At 43.1% G+C, this 24,065-nt stretch overlaps 1 protein-coding gene across 6 annotated transcripts in view; it reads left to right on the plus strand.

Moving 5' to 3' along the window:
- Dennd1a (DENN domain containing 1A) overlaps window positions 1-24,065 on the plus strand; it is a 479,814-nt gene that overhangs the window by 276,693 nt on the left and 179,056 nt on the right. For all 6 annotated transcript variants that reach the window (XM_036185076.1, XM_036185072.1, XM_036185077.1 and 3 more), the window contains 2 exons: window positions 49-149; window positions 20,289-20,334. In XM_036185076.1, the coding sequence (XP_036040969.1) occupies window positions 49-149; window positions 20,289-20,334 (147 nt within the window). The remainder of the gene's footprint in view (window positions 1-48; window positions 150-20,288; window positions 20,335-24,065) is intronic.

Below are 24,065 nucleotides of genomic sequence, written 5' to 3' on the forward strand. Positions count from 1 at the left end.
CTCCCTCAGCTTTGCCTTGAGACCTGACTTTCTACTCCTCTTTTGCAGTTGACTGCCTGCATCCACGGCTCGGCTGCCATGCTCTACCCTATGTACTGGCAGCATGTGTACATTCCTGTGCTGCCCCCGCACTTGCTGGACTACTGCTGGTAAGGCTGCCCAGGACCCTGTTCTCTGCTTCCTCTTCCAGGAAAGAACTAAGACTGTAAAGGCTTTAATGGGTAACACTAAATTAAAAGTAGTCTAAATGGTACTGGGTTTGGAGCACTTGAGAGCAATGTGCTTTATGTCATGACTTTCTGAAGGGATCAAGAGAGTAGCTAATACTTTTAGCACTTCTCACTTTAGAGAAGCCAAGCACCAAGAAAGTGTTTGCTTTTTCCCACTAAGACACATTGGAAACTGGTGACATGAACCATTGGGATCTACAAGATCTCTTGGCTTTCAGCCATGTGCTGGCATGTCCCACCAGACTTGCCCTTAGCTGTGGTTTGATCCTTCTGATTTTGTTTTCTCTCTGTTTCTCTGTTTCTTTCTTGCAGACCTCCTCCTCCCTGTCTCTTTTTGATCATTTCTTTGTTTTAGTTTACTTTTTTTTTGAGACAGGATTTTACTTTATATCCTAAACCAGCCTCAAGCTCACAGCAGTCTTCCTGCCTCAGCTTCTTAAGTGCTGGGATTATCAGTGTGTCACTGCACCCACACAATCCTCTGAAGCTTTTTTGAGGAATTCACTGTTGGACATATATTAGTGGAGGAAAAGAACGAATCCTTGGTGTCTTCAGATCATTGGCTTGAGACTCTCCTTGGTCTGCAACATGAAGTTGTTTAGTCATAATTATGTTTTTGAGATGAAACATACCATACAAGGATGGATGACCCATGGGAGACACAATACCTGCTGAAGCACTCTCATTGCCTTCAGGAGTGTGCTGGAGAGGATCATTTATTTGATGACTTGGCTCTGTTTTCCTTATGAATGATTTTTCTCTGGTGTAGTGTATTAAGAGGCATTGTCTTGGAACAGCTTGTGTCAGTAGATGTTGATTAAGGGGTCATGTGCATATGTTGAAAGGCCCTTGGTATCTGCCAGAAATTGGAGCTTCAGGAGAAAGCCTCCATTGGAGACCACAGCCCTTACTAATGATCAGATACTTCATGAGATAGGCTGTTGATTCAGAATAGTAGAGGCCAATCAACCGCAATGCTTGTTTTTTTTTCAATCCTCTCTCTGAAAAGGCTTCTCTAGGTAGCCACCTTGTGTCCTAGAAGCCTAGAGGTATTTGTGGTCATCTTGTTTTGGATGTTTTAGGTTCAGCCTCCTCCCAGGAAGCCACATGTACAGCAAACACATAGCTCAGGGACAGCAGAGACATGCTCATGAGCACAGTGTGGAGTGAGCTGGCCCATTTCTTCATATGATGATCTTTCTGATACTGGTGGGTTTTCTCAGTCATGTTCTGTGCTAGATGTTGCACAGGATTCTAAGACTGTAGGTTGTTTCCCTTTTTTGGTGCGGGTGGGGAATGGGTTCGAGACAGTGTTTCTCTGTGTAGCCCTGGCTGTCCTAGAACTCTCTCTATAGACTAGCTGGCCTCAAAGTGGAATTCAAGATGTGTGCCACTACCATCACCCTGGCATTTCTTTTTTTAAATTTTTATTTATTTGTTTATTTTATGTGTGTGAGTGTTTGGCTGAATGCATGTTAGTGCCCAGGCCAGAAAAAGAGGGTGTTGGATCCCCTGAGACTGGAGTTATAGATGGTTGTGAGCCACCATGTAGGTGCTGAGGAATTGAGCCTAGGTCCTTTGCAAGAACAGCCAGTGCTCTTACTTGCTGAGCCATCTCTCCAGTCCCTTGTAGAGTGTTTCTTGATTGATCAGGAACTGTGCCCACATTGTATTTGCCATGTCTTTTTACACTTTGCTGTATTTTGGAAATTGTTCTTCATTAAAAATGCCTTCCAGATACCCCTGGTCTAGATTCCATTTTGATCCCTTTACAGAGCATATAGGAGGGGTTGTATGTTTTTAAACAAAAAGATCAAGGTATGATGCCTTTATAATAGAGTTACCTTATTTGGGGTCCCTGCTTTCCTCAGGAGTGTTTTGAGACCCCAGGGCTCCCTCAGCACCCTACTTCTATGCAAGTTCTGTGTGTCTCCTGTCTACTAGGAGACCATGAATGCTGTGCTCTTTCCATCAGCCACTACTTCTGTTCCTGGTCAAGGTAAATGTCACAGGCTTGTGTCCGTACAGCCATGTCATGGTGCCAGATCCTCCATGTCCTTTGGTTCCTAACACAGCATCTAGGAACCTGCCTCACTGCCCTCTCACTGCTGTCTCCTTACTGCAGTCTGTGTCCCGACTGTTTAGACATCCTCAGCTCTTTTCCATCCCTGTCCCTGCCATTTTCTGTGTCTTTGGACTCCACACTGTAGCCCCTCCCACTCACACTGTTGGTGTTTGTCATCTGTACAGAGATGACCTCCCTCCCTAAAAATCCCATAAAATAGCACAGAGCGGGCTGAGCTTAGAGGACAACACCAAGTCCTTGTCTCAAGTCCATCATTGCCTGGCTGCACAGCTTAAAGAATGTGGATTTTCCTCTGTGTGGAATCTGTGCCTTTACCTGAAGAGGGCCTCCTCCAATCCTTCCCAAACACTTGCTTGTATTGAAGTATGTTTTAACCTGAAACACACTGTCAGCCACACAACAGGGTGGCTCTTGACACCATGCAACCATTTGAAAGCCCCTCCATTGCCCCTTTCTCCTTCCTGTTTTTTTAATACCTTCTATCTTTACCACAGCTTCCTCCTAACCTTCTTGTAGCCTCTCTCCTGTTCACTGATACTACTGGGTTTGCTTGCCTTCCTGTTTGCACTGGACCTTCATGGAGTTCTCAATGTGATGAATATTTGTACTGTATTGCATACACTGCAACATCTAGTCAAGGCCAAGATGTCAGTCAATCTCCATCAAGAGGCACTTAGATGACAAGGTGTTGAAGAAAGGCATGAGAAGGGAGTGCCCTAGCATCTTCCTATCTGTTCCTTTGACAGATACTGCAGGGGAATTCTTTTTTTTTTTTTTTTTTTTTTTTAATTAAGAAATTCTTTATTTATTACACATACCAATCACCCCATCCTTCCACTTGCTTTCCCCCCTCCCCCAGCCTACTTCCCATCCCCTCCTCTGAAAAGGTATGGCTTCCCATGGGGAGTCAGCAAAGCCTGGCACTTTCAGCTGAGGCAGGTCCAAGCCCCTCCCTCACTGCAAGGGATTCTAAGGACCACTGCAGGCAGGCCTGCTAGAAAATGGTGCTGCCAATTCTCAGCTTTCCCTACTCCTCTACTCTCAGCCCTGACCCTCTGTGCACCCATCATGGTCAGGCCAAACGATGCTTCTTACTCAGGTGAGGCCTGGGAGGCCAGGTGGCCTGACTAAATCCCAAGGCCTGTTACTCTTGAGCAACTCTCTATTTTTTCCTTTCCTGTCCCTAGAGGAGGGAGGAGCAGTCTATCCGAAGCTGGCGTCTGTATCTGGGCGGGGGCTTGTCTGGGGTACATTGGGCATTTCTTCTCCCTTTCCTGCTCTTTCTCCTCTCCCTATGAAGATGTGCAGGCCCTGGCTCCTCAGGCAGACCTTTGCCTATTTGTCATTCTTTTTTGAGATTCTAAATGAATCAGTTCTTAGTTTTTCCAATTATAACTCCATCAGTGGAAAGAACATGTTTGTCACTTGGTAGTGTTTGTTGTCACTGTTTAGATGAAAGACTGTAGGACTGAAGAGACAATCAAAGAGAAGAGGACACAGGAGCTAGAAGGAAGCAAAGGCGTGAGACACACCCGAGAAAGGGAGAGGGAAGGCTGGGGAAGATGGAAGCGGCCTCACAGAGTGACCCAGCAGGGTGAGCGTGGAGAACCCACCCCCATGTATAACAGCCTCACAGGCACAAGCCTCTTCCAGACACACGGCCTTTCCCTCTAGCCTTCCACATGGAGAGAGACACATTTCCCACTGCACACACACACATACACACACACACTTCAGTGAAGCCCAGAGTGTTTTCAAAGGCAGCCTGGAGTCCCACAAGGAGCTGCTTGCAGTGCTTAATACTGTGTTTGGACAGGAGTGTGTGGGCTTTGGAGTTCAGAGATGGCAGCACTCAAAGAATTGACAGAGCCTCTTCGCCAAAAAGTTCAACTTCAGCATTTCATTATTTGGAAAGTTTCATTGCTAAATTATTAGCTATTTTAAAACTGTAAGCTTAAGTTGTGTGTGGTAATGTACACCTATGTATTCCTAATCCTCAGAAGGTTTGCTTCAAATCCAAGGCTAGCCTGGGCTACATATCAAGTACCAAGTCTCCCAAGGGTTGTATAGCAAGACCTTCAAACACACACACACACACACACACACACACACACACACACACACACACCCCACCCAAAAGAGAGTAAAAGGTAAAATGTCCTCTGTGGTACCAATGGTAAGCCTGCTAGGCCCCAGTCACTAGACTGTCTCTTTTACCTCTGTGACCTCATTCTATCCTTCTAACAGTCCTACAAAGCAGGTATTATCAGCTCCACTTCACAGGTCAGTAAACCAAGGCCTCAAAGGGTTTAGTAACTTGTCCCAGCAGTTACACTGTGTCCTGTGTTAGTCCGGTCTAACAATCACAAAGCAAGAACTATATATACATAAGCATGTCCTAAAGTTCAGATCTGGAAACATCAAAATATTTAACAATGACTTGTGATGGAGAAGAGACAATTTCATCATGCTTTTCATTATATTTTCTGTTATTTCTATAATGAAATAGAATTTTTATAACTGAATGCTTTCTTTTGAAACAACAACAACAAAATAACAGTTATTTACCATAGCCAGTTGTTCATTCTAGCCACTACCTCTCCTGTCTTTGCACAGAGGGTTTGCTCTCTGCCTTTCGATTTTCAGTGAAGACTATCCCAGATCCTCTTTCCAATATTATCTCTCACTCCAGCACTCCAGAACTGTGTCTTAGTCTGCTGAGCCACAGGCATGTTAACATAGGAATAGAAGACTTACTAAGGAAGGGCTCGAGTCTGCCTTCCCAAACCCATCCTTGAGCTCTGCATTTTCTGGTGCCTAAATAGCTTTGTAGTGAGTCCTCCTCATGTTTGTACTATGTAAGTGTCTTTCTTCTAGTCTTTTGTTTTCACAAAGAACTTGGTGACATCTGACCAAAGATGATTTTTAGGCCAATGGGGGTTGGCATCTGCTTGTAATCATAAGATAAACATGTGATAAAAGGAAAGACCACAGAAGAAGGCAGGCCCTCCAGTCAAGACATAGCTTGATCATTTTAGTCTGATGTAACTGCTCTGGGCAGAAAGTAAAAATGTCATGAAAATTGAGTCAGTGTTAATTACTTTAGTCTATTGAGATCCTTGACTTGAAAGTCACCAGGTTGAGCTGAATCCTTGGTGGCTGGAGCCAACAAGGATAACTGGCATTTTAAGCAAAGGGCTAGGAGCCCACAACATGCAAATTTGAGGGAGGGTGGTTCTGCAGATGATCTAAATGTCAAGTACATCCCCTTTGCAGGGGATGCACAAGTGGAATCTGAAAACTATTATCTCCTGTAGAAAGGAACTCTCAATTTGCTCACCACACAGGAAGGGCAGACTTTAGTCATTTTCACTGCCAGCAGGTGCCCTTTCTATGCATAATAGACTTCACAAGTGTAATTAACACATGAGGACCACTGCTGCCAGTTTTCCTTCAGGTACATGCTGCTAGGAGTTTTCAGGACAACAGTGCTGGCCATACAAGCCTGTCACGTGGCACTTGAAGATGAGATATTCATTGACCTCTGGACAAAGACATGTTAAATGGGGTGAACCTATCCCCTGCTGTGAGCATCACAGGTCACGCTCCTCGGGCCCCTGGGCCCCCAGAAGCTGTATACAGACTTTGGTAGAACAGAAGCTAGAAGAGCAAAGCTGTAGTTTGCATGTAGTTAATAAATGAAAGGATGATGCTGAGTACCCTGCAATTATGTGGAAGACTCTAATTGCACATTCACAAATACAGCAACCAATTATCTGAGTTAACTTTAATTAGAGCTATAATCACAAATTTTAATTATCTGAATAAATCAGTTTAGTACAAATGGCTTCCCTTAAATATTTCCCAAATTAATTTTTCTTCTGTTCCTTCCCCATTTTGACAGAGGGCAATGGAGTAAACAGCACTTAGGGCATGAGTTCACAGAGATCTGGATTCAAATCTCAGTCTCCTCTTATTTAACATCTCATGTACACTATCTTTTTGTGGAAAATGGGTACAATTTACCTATTTTGAGTAGTGGCTATGTAAATCCTAGGTATGATCATCAGGTATTATAGAGCATCTGTAGTTGGAAGATTTCCTGTGTTCTGCCCTGTCCCGTGGCCACTCAGACCCAGATAAACACACAGAGGCTTATATTATTTTTAAACTATGGCCATGGAAGGCTTCTTGCTAGCTAGCTCTTATATCTTAAATTAACCCATTTCTTTAAATCTATACTTTGCCACATGGCTTGTGGCTTACCGGTACTTTACATCTTGTTTCTCCTGCAGGCAGCTGGCAGCGTCTGCTTCCTCTCCTTTCTCCTCCCACTCTCTCTCTTGGGTTTTCCTAGCTGGCTCTATCTTGCCCTGCCATAGGCCAATGCAGCTTTATTTATCAACCAATCAGAGCAACACATATTCACAGTGTACAGAAAGACATCCCACAGCCAATATCCATTTACTTACGGTGATTGTTCTTGTCACCATCACCACAAACACAGGACATGAGTTTTAGTTTCCAGAGGGTCTAGTTGATATCAAATGTGTCTCTTGCTTCTGCTGCCTCAAGAGACAAACTTTATAACTCATTTTCTCTTTTACCCATGAGATTGTTTTTATTTTGACTTTTGTATTTAACTTGAGTTATTGTATGGTTGTTTTCATTTGCAGCTGTGGCATAAGAATGAAAAGAAAAGAAACAAAAGCAGATGGCAGAGAAAACGGAAGGAGTAAGACATTTCCAGCCCTTATGAATATTTAAAAACATGTGCTGCTGGTTCCTTTAGATCTGTATCATTCCTTTGACTTTGAAAATGAGAATGAGAATGTTGGCTACCTTAGCTGATGGCATCTCTTGAGTTTAGCCCATCCTAGAAAGCCTTCCATTTTGGGACAAAAGTATTAACTTGTTGATGAGGGTCAGTACTGTCTTTCATATAGCACGCAACTTCCAAGGATAAAGTGTGTGTGGTGAGCCCTTTCGAAACACCATTATAGGATTTCAAAATTGAGCTGTAGGGTATATATGACCCTCTTATATATGGGAGGAAATTGAAGCTCAGAGAGGTTAAGCTTGTTACTCATGTATGAAATAATGGAGACTTCATTTGAAAACCAAGGCCTTCTGATGCCAAAGCTTTGCTTACTAGTAGTGCCTTCAGATGTCAGAGAATGAGCCACAGCTATCACCAAGATTTGTGAAAAACTTTATCTAGTCTTGTTGACATCTTGCTTAGTATAGGTATTGTGTTGCTGTTATTTAACTATATGTTTGCTCAACAATGTTTGTAGAGTATTTAATAAGTAGCAAGCACCATGCTGATTGGGTCCCAGTTAAAAGCACCCATAGACTTAACTTTTCCTCCCTTTCTCCTTCAGAAATAGCCTGAAATAAGTGCCACAAACCAGCTCTAAGCTGAATTTGTGTATTTGTCATATTCTAGACACTTGTTTACATACTTTGGTGATAAAATATTTTCAAATGAAAGCAAGTTCATCTTCCCCACCTCAAAGGACAGCCAGGTCAAGGGCCAAGTTGCTATGATTGAACTGAAAAGTCAAATGGAGTCTGTGTGGGTCAGACAGTTTGCATCTGAGTTTGTGAAATACATCATATTTTCTGGCGTTCTAGAATCCATTCTTTGACCCAGAGCAGTGGTGCACAGATTCTCTGTGAAATATACTGACTAGTACTGGGCTACCTACCTGGGCTGCATGTGGGGTTCTGAATCAGCCTCCACCTGTGAATCTCCTGTTCTATCTAGGAAACTTAGAAGGGGGAAAAATATGTTGAGTACATCTGACCATACAGTCTGTGTGGGTAACAGGCCATCAACATGGATACAGTAAAGTAACATCCAGCAAGTCATGGCTGGGTCTATTCTAGTCGTCATCATTGATGCCATGAAATTTCATGAAGATAAATTGGTGGTAACTAAGTGGAATAGTTCATAGTCTTGTTACCAGAAACAACAACAACAACAACAACAAAAAAAGGAATGAAAGGATGTTCAGGGGTGCGGGGCGGGGCTTGACTTTGATCCTAGCTTCCTTTTTACTACCTCTGAAAAAACTGAGCCTCTCTAAAGACTCCAACAATATCCAGTTGAAATTCATAGTACTTAACTAGGATGGAAGAAGAATAGATGGACAAGTTTGGCTAAAATTCTCTTCTGTGTGCCCAGTTCTTAGCTACATAGATTGTATTAAAGAATTTTAGCATGTACACAAAAGCTATGTGCCTCCTTGTTGTATTAACTACTCATAAGTACTTACTGTGTACTTGGCACCAGGCAAAGGAAGATAAGAACTCACATACAGTTTTGGATCTGAGAAAACACTACTTCACAAAAGAAACTGGGCATCCCAGCAAGACATAGGGAATGGAGCTTAGTGGTTTGTTTGTTTGCTTGTTTTAAGATAAGAAGTGGCAAAGGGCTTAGAGGAGAGTTCTAGTCCTCAGAGAAGGCGTCACCTGTGAAGAGTCCACAAAGAAAGGATGATGGGTGAAGAAAGAGACCAGAATTTCAGAATCGGGCAGATGAGAGAAGTTGGGTCTGTATTGGGCCTGATGGTCAGATTATGTGTGCTCATACACACGCGCACACAAAAGTGTGTTAATTGAACAAAGGGAAACTATAGATTTCTAAGTAAATTCTCAACAAAAATTTAACTGAACTTGTTCCTGACATTTTTAATAGAGAAGAAATCAACGTTGTCATTAAAGTCCTGAGTCTAAACTATGGTAATAACTGAGTGTGCCCCATTTCCTTCACCTCAAAATCATTGCCTATAATATAGGTAAATATATCTTCCTATTCTGCATGAAGAATCTGGTGCCAAGTGGGCAAAAACAATTTAGGTGCTGATGGTCACTAAGCTCTCCATTAGGATAAATGACCACTTCCTTCATTGGCACCAAAACACAAAGTGCCAGTGGCCTTCATAGGACACTTTGCATGACTGAGTAAACCATCCTCTAGGCCAAAAGGGAAGAGACTGGAGCCATTTGTCTTCGCTACAGATTCTATGAGTCTTAGTGCCTAGTGTCCTGTAGACTATATAAGAAAACTAACTTTTCTATAATCCATTCAGGGTTTTTTTTTCTATCAAAAGAGAACTTGTGTGTCACAGAATTTACCCTTTTGAAAATATGCAATTGGTGATAAAGAGCTGCCTCAGCAATTGAGAGCATTTGCTTTGCTTTCTGAGGACCCAGGTTTGGTTCCCAGCATCCACATTTTGATCACAGCCACCTGTAGATCCATTTCAAGGGGAATCTGACTCCCTCTTCTGGCCCCCACAGGCTCCTAAATATACAGGCACACACAAATATACATACATAAAAATAAAGGAAGAAACTTTACTGTGGTAATAAATTATAGAAAGAAGAAAGTATATAATTGAGTGACTTACAGTATGGTTCACTATGTAGTTCCAAGGTATGTTATATAACTGAAACCACTAATTCCAAATGCAGTTGATATTAATGCATTCTTATTGCTGTTAGTAGGGTAGTATATTTTTGTCATAATTTTTTAACCTTTGGAAAGGAAATACAGCAAAGAGCCTTGCTGTACAGAGATGAGCAGTCTACATGGTTCCTGCAGAGCTTCCTGCGGGCACAGGTGCCTGGGTGCAGCAAGTTTGCTGTCACCAGCCTCAGCAGCATTACTTCCTGATGTTGCTAAGATTCTCAGAGTGTCTTTCTTGGCCCTTTCCTCTTAACAGCCAACACTGGGTAATTTATAAAGAGAAGAGAGGTTTCTTTTGATTTATTTGTTTTGTTTTGTCTTGGAGTTCTGGAAGTGCACTAGCATCTACTTGTGGTACAAAACAGGAAAGCAGAGGGGCAAGGGCAAGACCAGCAAAGTGGTCACAGTTAAAGTAGCAGAAGAGGGACCCTTACCTTCTAACAGCCTGCTCTAAAGGTCACCAAGCTAGTTCCCTGAAACCAGGCATTATGATAGCTCTTCCATCACCAGTAGGCCCCACCACCAAACACTGCCACAGTGAGGATTTAAGCCTCAGCATGAGCTTGGTAAGGAAACTCCTCCTCAAGCCCTAGCAGAGTTAGAGAATAAAGGAATACGCCTGCCAGGGCTGGATGGTAGAGCTTGTTGGCTCACCCACCTTGCTTTGAGGTGTCCTCCTAATCAACCCAGTGGTCTTCTGCTTCCTTACTGAACCTCTGGATACAGCCTGCCAGTCCCATTTTGCAGCCCTTACCTGCTATCTACAGTAAGAGATAGAACCTTCCTCCCTGACCCTAGTGTCCTGAAACAGCTAACTCTGACTTCCACTTACCTTCATGTTCTGATGTAATTGATTGTCCCTGGAACGGGTGAGGCACAGAATTTTGCAGCCTCTACAGCAAGGACATTCGGCTTGTTACTGGGAACAAGGGGAGGGCAGGAATCACTGGCCACAGAACAAGGGAACGAGGGAGGCTTCTACAGTGCATCAGTGTGCACTTTGTGATAGAGCTTTAGGGATACATAGAGAGCTCTGTCTCCCACAGTCGTTAGCACCAGAGACAATGGGAGAAGCACTAGAATGGCTATAGATTCTGAGTGATCTCAGTGATTGTGAGTGTCTCCCATAAATATTGCATCTGAGAAGCTAGGCTAAACAGGTCTTTGGCTACTAAGCATCCTGGCATGTGGGATGTCTTAGAGCTACAAAAACACAGAGGAAGTCTGATGTTTACCAGTTGCATTTGTATTTTTTAGTATGCATATATTTCTCCATAAACCCCTTTTTCTTATTTAATTTGTACCTTGCTCATTCCTGCATTTCTATCAGGGTTTCATGGGCTACTAGTAGCTACCATCTGAGACTTCCTATAGCAGCCAACTCTGGCTGTCCTGCTTTTTATTGGATTCCCTTTGGCTGCAGATAGCCCCATTTTCTGACCCTTCCTTCTATGATTAACTTCTCCTGCTACTGTGTCTTAGTCATGGGGCCTTCATGATACTTTCTTGAGTCTATCTGCTTCCGATAGTCTAAGACGACGCAAAAGAGTAGAGTTCTTCAGGCTTTGATGTTGACCTCTCAGGTTTTCATCTGGGACTTATCTTTGTAACGAACATTCATTCAGTTGCGACCACTGGCATGGTACTCTGAAATAGCATCTCCACACATACACCCCATGGACCACCCCAGGGAGCTGAAGAGGGACATTGCACTCCCTCTGTCCATTTTCACTGATCTGCTAGTGAAATATATATGTCTTGCCTTAGCAACCATCTTTAGCTCAGAGCTTGGCTCACACTGAGCCTGCCTCCACTGTCAAGTATCAGAGGCCATTTACCTCCTCCTTCTGCCTCCTTTTCCAATCTGGAATTGTTAATGATCTTCTCTTGGGGCCCCCTCCTCTTCTGCTGATCATAAATCAGGGAGGACCAGATTGGGAACCTTTACCCTTAGAAATCTTTCTTAACCCATGGCCATTTGCACCAGTTCTACATTCCAGGCTGTATTCTGTGCCTCTCTCCAGCTGTGACTTTTGCCAAACTACTTAACCTCTCTGTTGCACAGAGTCTTCTGTAATTTATAGAGACCAGCCTTTTGCAGTCACTGCAAAGATGAAGTGAGGTCTTCTTTGGTGCTCTTGGCAGATTCCTCACTGTACCTCAAGTCTCTTGCAGAGGTGGGTCTACAGACAGTAATGTGCTTACCTAATGTACTGCTATACTGATAGACTGGACCAGGTGGGTCTCTTTTCCTGCCCTTTTCCCAGCCCAGTGTTATGTCTGACACATGCTAATATTATGTTCTCTTAGTGAGACTGATAGATGCTTGGAAAACACCACAGAGGAGAGTTTCTAAAGAGAGTGGTTTTCCTTTTCCTGATGCCCAAATCTTCCTATACTGTGGTGCTTATGTGTATGTAGCTCTATATATACTTTAAGCCATCTCTAGATTATTTATGATACCTAATATAATGCCATGTAAATAGTTGTTATTTTGTATTGTTGAGGGATGGTAACAAGAAAAAAATACGTGGTTTAGAGGCAGACCTAACTGCACAGCACAGGAATGATTACAAGCCAAACAATGCCAAGACCCTGAGAGCCAGAGAGAGACCAGGGTCTGGGCTGAGGAGGTCACAGTAGACTGTGCTGCACACCACACTTTATCCACCTGGGCTCAGCAGCACTCAGTTTACAGCAAATTCAAGTTTTCCATTTAGAACTTTCTAGAATTTTAGTTTTGGAACATTTTTGACCCACAATTGGTTAAATCTTTGAATGTAGGACCCGTTGATATGAGGGCTAACTGTAGTTTATTTCTCTCTATAAATTCTACACATTGCCTTCTGATCTTTTTCTCTTTGGGTTGGCAGCCAAAGGGCTCAGAATTCAATGTGTGGCAATCAGCAAGTGTCATAGTATGAAACCCAGGTACTCCAACATCACTATGGCATCTGTTGTTCCCTTGGCAGCCTTTGCTTTGCTTTGCTTTTCCTTTCCTTTCCTTTTCTTTTTTTCCTGAGATGGGTTCTCTCTTTGTAGCCTCAGCTCTTCTGGAACTCGCTCTGTAGACCAGGTTGGCCTTGAACTCACAGAGACCTGCCTACCTCTGCCTCCTGAGTGCTGGGATTAAGCTATTTCTTTTCTCACTTTGGAGACTGTTTGACATATTTTGTATAAATTGCTTTAGATAACTGTTCAGAAGAACACCAGGGATCAGGAGATTGTTTACCAGATTAAGTATTTGCCATGCAAGCATGAAGACTGGAGTCCAGATCCCCATAGCTTATATAAATACCCAGCAAGCATGGAGGACCACCTGTAACTCCAGCCCCAAGAGGACAAAAACTGGGGAATCCCAGGTCAGGCTGACTCATCAAATTAGCAAAGTCTGGAATCCTAGGGCTCTGCTGACTCCCCATGGGAGACCTTGATTTGGGGGTTGTAAGGATGTGAGGTGGCTTGGGAGGGAGAGCTGGGGGGTGGGAGGAGGGAGAAGATGGGATCTGTGGGTTCTATGTAGAGTGAGTAGAAAATTTCTTAATAAAATAAAAGAAAAAGGGAAAAAAAGGAGAGAGAGATCCTGCCTAAATGAATAAGGTAGAAAGCAATTGAGGAAGACACTCAACAATTTCAGGCATACACATACACGGATGTGCACATACAGTGTATGTACACACAGTTACACATGTAAAAGTGAAAGTTACAGTCAATTCTAGTTAGTAAGGTAATCTTTTCTTGTTGCTAAATATAGCATAAGGGTTAAGTCATGTTTTTATTTTTATTTTGTGTGTATTGGTGTTTTGTCTGCCTGTATGTCTGTGTGAGGGTGTCAGATTCCCTGGAACTGGAATTGCAGACAGTTGTAAGCTGCCATGTGGGTCCTGGGAATTAATCCCAGGTCCTCTGGAGGAGCAGCCAGTTCTTTTAACCTCTGAGCCATCTCTCTAGCCCTGGGTTAAGTCATTCTTAAGTAGTGTAAGAGACCATGGAAAATAAGGGTTAGGGTAGTATCACTGTTCATAAGTGACTGTGGTTGACTTTTCTGAGAATGCCTTTTAAATCTGTAAAACAATAGTATCAGTTAGATGATTTGAGGATTCCCACACAGCCTTTGGTGCCTGGTATGAGCTGGGTGCAGGGCTTTGCAGCTGTTTCTGTTCTCTCTACTCTCCACATGACACCACTGGACATTTGAAGAAACAGAGTCCTATTTCCTTGTTGCTGACATCAAGAGAAACATTCGGATTTGTATGAGATCTGTCCCCAGTGGGGAGCCAGGCCCAAGCTTGTCACAGGAAAGGTGTGAGAGCACTAGGGTGACCTATGAAGTAGCAGCAGAGGGACAACATGTACTTGAGAGCTTGGAGGCCATTGGGTTCCTGTGATGGAAGAGTGTTGGAGAAAGTTGTTTAGAGACATGGGGAATGGGGAGCATGACACTACCTCAGGCTAGAGGAGGCCATCCTCCCTCTGCCTGTTTCTCTTCGTTAGTAATGCCAATGTTTGTGTCCTGGGACAGGAACCTGTGCTACCTCAATCTAGATCGTGTGGTTTCTAATCTCAGTTCTGCCACTGTCTGCTCTGCGTGACCTCAGCTCTCTTAAGATGAGCCTGCTTTCTGAGCCCTGGCTTTCATGATCCCTCATTGTCATGAGGGCTGTAGGAGATACTTTCAGGTCTCAGCCTCACACTGACTCATGGCACACAGTCTGCTGATGGTGGCCGCCCTTGTGGGTTCTCTGTGCTACCCTGGCCACCATGGTAGGTGAAGAGCCATCACCCTGTTACTTCCAGAAGACCAGAGCTGTAGTGATTAATGTTCTTCAACAAGATGAGCAGTGGTCTCTGTTCTGGTCTATTCTCCATTCATCTGTCCTTTAACCTCTCTAATAAAGCTAGGCCTCTTTATTTAGAGGAGAATTTAAAACTGTAAGCCAAGTTGTAGTTCTACTTTTGTTTCTTTGAAAACAACAAAGGGAAAGCTTGAATGAGTGAGGCCTCTTTCAGGTATTTTCTTGCCTTTTAAAAATAGCAAACTGAGGGACTAGAGAGATGGCTCAGAGGTTAAGAGCATTGGCTGCTTTTCCAGACGTTTTGAGTTCAATTCCCAGCAACCACATGATGGCTCACAACCATCTGTAATGAGATCTGGTGGTCTCTTATGTGTGCAGGCGTACATGCAGGCAGAACACTGCATATATAATAAATTCAAAAAAAAAAAAAAAACTACCTTGCAAATGACTTGATGGTGGTAAAAATAGCAAACTGAGAGCAGCCTCTCTTTGCCAGAGAGAGCATTGGGTATGAAGGTATGAAGGTGGCATACTTCTGAGAGCAAAGGTGGGTGTGTCACATGAAAAAGATGAGGCCAACTGAGTGGTTTATGAAGGGAAATAGTATGGGCTTTCCCAGATCTCTGCGTTGTCACAGGCTGTATTCCTTCCTGATGTCTAGGCAGACATGCTCACCTGGGGTGGGCTTTCCTCCCCAGCCACCCCTCTCCCATTGTCTGGGGAGCTGTGTGTTATGTGTTTAAGCAGCCAGTGTTCTTTTATTTCACTTGCCTCATTTCCAATTAGTAGCAGCTCACCTCAGGGGAACATAATTAAAAGGGCTCTAGTTATCTGGGGGAAAGGAATTAAACAAATTGTGAAAGTACAGTAATAATGAATGGGATAGCTAGACGATTAATAAGTCTACAGTCTACATGCATGCCTGTTCTGGAAGGAAGGATGTTCCTAGATGAACTATGCTGTCTGTCCCAGGCCCAAGTCCATACCAGGGCAGTTGGAGAGCCTCTTGGGTACTCTCGCCTTGAAGGCCTCAGTATGGAGAAGGCCTCAGCATGACACCATGAGCACATCCTGGTTTGAGCTTCGAAGCTGTGTGACCTTGGCAAGTTGCTCCACTTTTCAGAGTGTTTCCTTACCAAGAATGAGGATAATAGCACTGTCTTGCAGAGTTGCCTTGAGAATTGTGTATGTAATGCATGAAAGTGGCTGGCTTATAGTCACTCAATAATATCAGTTCCTTTCCCCCTTAGGATTCAAAATAAAGATACCTGTCAGGTAAAGGTCATTATATTATCATTGCCTTAACACCAGCAACAAAGGAAAGAAAGAAGAAAGAGTAGAGTAGGCTGCATTCCCCCAGAATGTAACTGAGAAAGTCAGGTAGTACAGTAATTCCCAGAGAACAAAGGGCCAGTGTAGATGTACCCTGTTCTGCTATTCAGAGATGAACAATGGCATTCCACAGTCCTCTGTCAGCCACACAGCAGTTGTGACACAGTTGTCATGCCCACCTGTGCACGAACTTGGTCATAACTGCTAATATTACAATTGCTTTAATTTAATTATGGGTGTTGTTGGTTTTGAGTGTGTTGTGTTAATTGCCGTTTAAACAGTCTTCAAAATGGCACCGAGATCTGCCTTGGAATCTGAAGATATATGAATGTTGCATAGAAGCTGGGTGCAGTTGCCATTAGTGAGGCAAGGACTCAGATAAGTAGGCCTCCCAATGTGACATTTCAAGGAATAGGTCACCAAATTTATTTTGCCATATTTTTCCTTTTAATGTATACCTAGGAGTGAGAAAGGAGTATTTAAATGTGCCATTCTAAGTGGTTAGAAAGCAACAAATCACCAATTCCTCCATTATATTGGGGAAATAAATAAATAAATAAATAAATAAATAAATAAAAGGAAGGGCCTCTGGGAGAAAGTGACATGAAATTCTGTGGACCAGTGGAGTGCACAAGTGCCAAGAGTGTGTGCCCACAGTGCGGCTGTGTAGAGGAGATAGGAATATCCACTCACTGGTGGCCTGCCAGCTGTCCATCAGGACCTAGGATAAACAGGAAAATATTGTCTGAGCTGGACATAATGGCCTACATACAGCTGTGATCCCAGTACTCAGATGGCTGAGACAGAAGGATTCCCATGAGTTTGTGGCCAGCCTGAGCTATACAGTGAGACTATCACAAACAATGGGGGGCGACGGGAAGGAGGGGGGAAGGGAGGGAGGGAGGGAGGGAGGGAGGAAGGAAGGAAGGAAGGAAGGAAGGAAGGAAGGAAGGAAGGAAGGAAGGAAGGAGAGAAACCATTGTCTTAGAGAGAGGAAAGGCAGTACAAGAGTGCCAGCCATCATGGTTCTCTCTCTGGAGAGAGCCCCTTTGGACTTCATAGTCATTTACTGAGTGTCCACCAGTGCTTGCTCCATGCTGGACACCTTATGGAATGTCTTCAGTGCTTGCATTAATCCTGAAAGAGCTCCATGATACAGGGACTGCCCTTTTGGAAACACCTGGCTAGGATATAGCAAAAGGTAAATGAAAATCAGTCCCACCCTTTGATTAGCAATCTCTGTCTGAGAATTCAAGTTAGTTGTTTGCTTTCGTCACAGTGTTTGTAATAATAATGAAAAATTTGAAACAACTTATTGTCTAATTCCAGGAATTAGATTCAATAAATTATGGTCCATCCTGCTAAGTAGAATATTATGCAGCCTTTAAAATAATATCACAACAGTTATAGAGCAATACGGGAAATATTAGTGTAAAAAATGAGAAAACAATAAAATTAATAAAATTAATTCCAAAGATATGAAAACCATTAGTTTAGGTTAATATTAGAAAGGATGTACCAAAAGTAAGAGTAGTTGTGTTAGATGGTCTAACTATGGGTCGGTGATTCCCTCCTAAAGTTACCTCTTACAGTAAAAAGGCAAAGAAAAAGGTCTCCAAGAAAATGTATAAGTAGCTGCAATAATTGAGTTACATAGAGAATAGAAATTACATTCAGAACATACCTAGAATTACCCACTTATGTACTTGCCACGTTGAGATGTTAAGGAGGTGGCTTCCTTTTTCTTTCTTCCCCTACCCCCACTTAGAATTTGTAATTACATATTTTCAGATCCAAAAAAATGTAGATTCTGGGAAGCATTTGAGGTGTTGGAAGCAAATGATAACAATAGACAAAAAATAGTTAAAGCTATTTGTCCAGATTCGCTTTCCTGCAAAGCACAGGGCTGTGCAGATTCAGAATGCGTGTGCTTTAAATGTTGTCTAAATACAGACTGTGCAGGCCTAACAGTACTTGGCTACGAAGCTGCTTTTCTAGAATACGCCGTAATTACTCAAAGCCTACCTAGCAGTGTCAAAGAGTGAGACTGACTCTGTCCCTTCTAGCATCCCTAAGTCACCTTCATAAGGCTTCTCCCAGCTCTGTCGGGCTGTCATGTACACTAAAGTAGCATGGCATTAAAATCTACACATTTCAGTTTCTAGAGAATGTCTCCTCTCTAGAGAACAGTCTGTGGTTAAGTTACACCAAGGGCTTTGGCTGTTGGGATTATCTTCACCCTTTTCTCACAGTTGTTTGACCCTCTTTCTGTTCGCTAATTCACTCATTGGGATTTGGGTTCTGAAATTCTATTTGAAACATATAGTCACTGGTCAGTTATGTGCTTAAATGTAAGACCTGGGAAGTCAATAAGATTTAGTGCAATATTGTAGGCTTGTGCTTCTCTCCCTGTGTCAGGCCGTGCTCCAGACACATTAATGAGTGGCCTTTTTTTTTTTTTTTTTTCCCCTTTCTGGAATTTTGTGCTCTTCCTGCTTCCTTTCATTACATTAGGCAAGACTCCACTAGATGAGACATTTGCAGTCTTAAGACTTCCTGCCGAGGTTCAGACTTTGTATTTTTGACATTGAAGCTGTCGTGTTTCTGAAGCTACTTAATTAGAAACACATTCATTTTGGTGTACACTGGAGAAAGCTCAGGCAGCAAAACCAGGCACACTGGGAAGCTGGAGCATCTGTGGGGCTGGCAGCTAATGGCTTATAGTTTGGGGGCAAAAATATCGCAGGGCATTTCTTTGCCTCTCGAAGCAAAGAGCAGCTTCATGTGCCCTGCAGGTACCTTGAAGGGGGAAAAAATAGAAGAAGATGCTAGAAGAAAAGACAACTCTGTTTCTCTTCACTGTAGTTTATTTGTACAGTTCTTTCTTTGGCTATTATCAAATACAAAGTTTTTTTGAAGAATAGTTCTCAGACTGTGCAGCTAATATTTGAGTCTGTCTTTCAGGCTCCTGAGATATATGACTGCTGAGATCTGTAGTAAGGAGGACATTTTGTATTCCAAAGGATGGTTTTTGCTTGTTGAATTGTAATGAGGGAATTGAAACCTTTCTTCTTTTTTGAATGTTTGAATGGTTTTTAAGCTTGCATCTAATATCTAAGAGCCTTAGTTGCCTCCCCACCTATTTCCAGCTGCAGTATGAGCTCCTGGTTTATAGTCACCCTGACTCATTGTTTCCCCAGGTCTACACCCACTATGTGAATCCTTGTCCCTCCACTGTGACTACCACATCGGTCCCTGAGGAAAGTACCCGGACAGCCCAGTCCAAGCCAAGTGTTTTACCTCTAATTTCATTGAAAACTAGCCCCTAATGGTGTTGTGGGATGTATGACATACATAGAAAGACAGCCAAGAAAGTTGCCAATCATTTCTGTTCTCCCTGCTTCCTGCCCTCCCTCTTCCCAAGGAAGACAAGGTGTGTTCAGCAACCTGGGACCAAATCACAGTCAGCCTGGGCTTACTGCTTGCTTGGCTGTGTGGCAATTAGATAAGTGGTTTCACCTCTTTTGATCAATTTTCTCCTTTGTAAAATGGGGGCTATTTTGTGAGCTGGAAAGGTGACTTCATATAACCACTATCATCACCAGAGGGAAATATCAATGAGTATACGTATATACATATTCATTCATTCTCTCTGTCTCTCTCTCTCTGTCTCTCTCTCTGTCTCTCTCTCCCCCTCTCCCTCCCTCCCTCCAGAAAATGAAGGAAGGACTGGCCACTACAGAATGCCCAGGTTTTTAGAACCTCTGGACTTATTTCTGCTCTGCAAAGGAAGCAGATAGTGGTGGCCTCTGTTGTGCAGTAGCCCAGCTGCATGTGTGGTGTGGCATGCAGAAGCTTGCTGAACACTCCCCAGACATCAGGCCACGTGTCTTCATTGTGGAACATAGCCAGGAAGGGGTGATTCTTTGAAAGCTATTGTGCTCTCTATGCAACCTTCACTGTTTTCCATTATGATCGTTGAGTTCCATTAGCATCAGGACCTCTATACTATGTGTGTTTGTCTCTGTCTAGTAGCAGTAGTTAGGGTTGAGCCAAGAATCCCATTATAAAGATAAGGTGACTGAGGCCAGGAAGCTGCCTGCCTACTGTTTGGGGTGGTAGATGACACCAAGGTTGATGCTCTTCCTGCTAGCCGTGCCGTTCCCAGTGCTGCCTGCATTTTTAAATTCTTTGACGTTTCTAGACTTGGAAACAAAATGTCACATTAAGATTTTTGTTGTGAAAGGAAATGTAACTGTGCATACGTTTATTAAAACAGCTTTTCTCTAAATAGTGAGCCATCTGTAATTTTCTGTCGGAAGCAACAGACATTAAAGCAGCTGTGTGTCTGTTTCTCTTTGCAGTGCTCCCATGCCCTACCTCATAGGAGTCCATTTCAGTCTAATGGAGGTAAGTGGGCTCTGTCCTCCCCAGTCCTTGATGTGGGCTTCGGTTTCACTTTGTGTAGCAGAAAAATGGGATCTCAGTATATGCCGCTCTGCGCACAGGAACAGCTGATACAACCGCTCATGAGCATCCCCCTGTCCTTCCCGATGCACAGACTCCATCCATCAACCTAGACCCTTCCAACTGACTCCTGTATTCTGGGCTTTTCTGCTGTGATTGGAAATGGTGGGTTTTTCCTGGGTGAATGAGAGGGAAGGTAGGAAGGTAGGAGGAAAGGCTTTGTTTTTCATAATGACATTTATTCTGAATCACTGTAACAGTGTTACATTTTCATGGTAGGAAATGTGATACAAATGGTCTCTAGAAGTTACAAAGAAAAAAATTAAAATTATCTGTTTTGCCATTATTCCAGAATGAACTACTGTTAGCATTTTGTTATTCTTCCATATTGTCTTTATCCTTTATATTTTCATATAATGTTATGTCTTTACCTGTCAGAGTTGTGGTGTGAGAATTCCTGCCTTTTTGTCTACCCTCAGTAACAGCAGTTTTCCATTTGTTCCCTGTCATTCCTATAACTTAACCACTTTCCTGCCGTTGAGCACTTAGGTTGCTGGATGATTTTTATTTCACTGTTATAGATAGCATTTCAGCAAACATCTTTATGCATAAGGCTTTATCTGTACTTTTTTAATCTGTATTATTTCCTTAGTTCAGAATCCCTAAAGCAGAAATGGTTGGTCAAAGCTATGAGTCTACTGCCAGATTGCACTCAGTGTGGCTGTACCCATCAGACAGCAATGCTTTCAATGAACTTCCTATGCTTTTGTGTATGGCCTTGGTTTGTAGATCTGACCTCCAGGCTTTCCTTCCTTTGGAAAGGACAGACACTCGCACTGCCCAGAGCGGGATGGGGCTGGTCAGCTTACTCGTGCGGCACAGTATGGGCTCTGAGGGAAATCTCCAGCCACGCCTGCCATGGTGCTTAGTATGTCTTAAAGGAAGTGCTACTTCTCTTCTGCTCCTTTCATGTCGCATCAGCAAGGACCACCTGCTTCACCACTAACTGTTGCACGCTCTGCTATTGTGCTTACGAAAATGAAATGAGTTGGTTATCGAAAAACCTGTTTGTTTGACATTGAGAATCTTGATCAAAATAGACCACAGAAATCTGCTTAAATTTCTAATTTGACAGGACGGCCATGTGGCTCCTACATTCTGTTAACAGTCCCTCCCTGTCATCACCCAGCCCTAAGAACATACAGTATACAGTTTATGGACTATCTTGGATGATGTATTTAGATCAGACTGAAGAAATTGCTTGTGTGTTTTACCTTTGTTAAGTATGGGGATCTATTCAAAGCTCCCATACAAAAAAATAAAAGTGAATCCTTTCTAATGGACCTTGCATGCCAACTGCTTTAGAGTTTAAAGCACTAAAGACTATTGGGTCTATCAGCATCCTCAGTTCCCTCCTGCCTTCCAGTCTGCTCCATCCCAGGCTTTTCCAGACCTCCTTGTGTCCCAGTACCTTCAGCATTCTCCACAGTACCTGGCCTTGACTTCTTTTCCTTCTTCACATGCTCTCCAGCCATCTTACTTTAGGCTTTTTTTTCAGTGCTGAGTCAAAGTCAGCGAAGCTGCTCTGTGGTTATGACCACTGCTCTGCTCTGTCTCTGTCTGTCTCTCTGTCTCTCTGTCTCTGTCTCTCTGTCTCTCTCTCTGTCTCTCTCTCTGTCTCTCTCTCTGTCTCTCTCTCTGTCTCTCTCTCTCTCTCTCTCTCTCTCTCTCTCTCTCTCTCTCTCTCTCTCAATTTCAGCTCCAAATTCTCAAATACCCACTGAATTTCTTTCCCCAACAGTTTACATGCCAGTGTGGGCATAAACATGCAGATAAACATTCTGAGCACCTAATTCCTTTCTAATGTTCCCAGTCCCTTGAAAGATGCTGTCTGCAGATGCCCCAGAGTTGGGCCACACCAAGCATTCTCAATAATTAATCACAAGTCTTTATATAAAGTGTCTCTAATCTCATTCCCTTCCTACTGCCTTCCTTGGCTCTTTTCCTAGGCTTTCTTGGATTCTTACAAAGCCCAATTCACTGATTTGATAGCAAAATGAGGGCCTTATGTGTTCCAAGCATTGTGCTCAGTCTTGGAGGTATGAGAATAGGGGCCAGTCCTTAGTCCCCTTATGGTGTGGGTTGCTAGGTGTGGTCACTACAGAACACCTTCCATTCTCATTCTGCATTGCCCCCAGGCTCCCCATGGCTTCTCCACACTGCCAAGCCTTCTGCCCCATCACTGTAAGAACACATAGGAGCCAGTGCTTGGACTAAATAGATCCTATATGTCCCCATAGGTAGCCTGCCCTTCTCTGACTCTTCCAGGAAATTTTCTATCTTGTTCATCTTTCATTTGTGGAATCTCTCACTATACATAATAGCTGTTTGTTTGCATGTCCCAGTGTGTCCTCTGAGCGCAAATCCCATGGAAGCAAAGACAGCATCATCTTTTTTGGTGTCCATAGCTTCTTTAGTAGGATGCCAGGTGGATGATTGTCTGAGCCACAGCTTTCAGTGCTTGAGGAGCTGTAACTGAGCATATTTTAAAGCCCTCCAACAGGCATCACTGTTTGCAAGTCACTCAGTGCCATCATTGCTCATAAATGGCTCATATAGGTCATTGTCACCTATATAATAACCCCAGCACTATTGGATGCAGAGACCTGAAGGTCATGGGGGCTTGGTGGTCTGCAGCCTATTTTTTTGTTAGAGACCCTATCTCAGAAGAATAAGGTGGAAAATGATTGAGCACATGCATGCGTACACTCAAAAGGGAGGTTTAAAAAACTTTTTTTTTTTTTTTTTTTTTTTTTTTTTACCTTATTTGACTTTAAGTAATACAGAACAAGCCCTTTTCTTTAGTAAAGCATGCAGTGCAGCATATGCTGAAATTTGAAGCACTTCGGTGAACAGGTGCAAGTCTTGTCTGTCCAGCCTTTCAAGGGTTTGGGGTAAGAAGGTTCAGAAGCAGTGGCCCTGCTGTGTTGAACTCTTGGTATGGTCAGTACTAAAAGAAAAACAAAAATGCAAGTTGTTCCAGGTTCTGAATAATAACAACAAAAATGTTTCCTGTGGGTGTTGTCCCTACCCCCACCACCAAATGTTGAAATTCTTTTTCTGGGTCTCCTGAACTTCAGTTCAGGCTCAAGGCCTTCCTGTGCTTGCTTGCTGGGCCTCATGTGGCTCTGATATGGCCTTCAGTGTTGCAGCCATGTTCTGAGATTTTCCTGTAGGTCTCCAGTGCCTGGTGAGTGTGAACCGGTGGCCGAGAAGCCCTGTAAGGAAGGGGCTGGGGAGACCCAGCTCCTCACTACACTAGTTTTCTTACTGGCAATTCAGCAAAAGGCTTATTTTTGACTGGCTTGTTATTTTTTCTTGAAAGCTATAGGCACCTTATTATGCCTTTGCATATGTGCCAGGATTTTTTAAACTTCAAATGAATGTGGCAGATGTTCATAAAAGTTTAGAAAAAGCTACCATAGGAAGACTTTTTAACCATTTTTATGACACTCAAATTTGTGCACAAAAAGAAACATAAATTATAACCTAGTATTCTCATGGGACGGAAGGTTATTTTGAGGAAAGACCTACTTCTAGTCTTCAAGTTCGAGCAAGATGCCATTGCTGTTTGCTAAATGGTAACCTTGTCACTATAAGAGTCCACTTTTCTT

Source organism: Onychomys torridus, chromosome 4, assembly GCF_903995425.1.
Source record: "Onychomys torridus chromosome 4, mOncTor1.1, whole genome shotgun sequence".
Taxonomy (NCBI): Eukaryota; Metazoa; Chordata; class Mammalia; order Rodentia; family Cricetidae; genus Onychomys; species Onychomys torridus.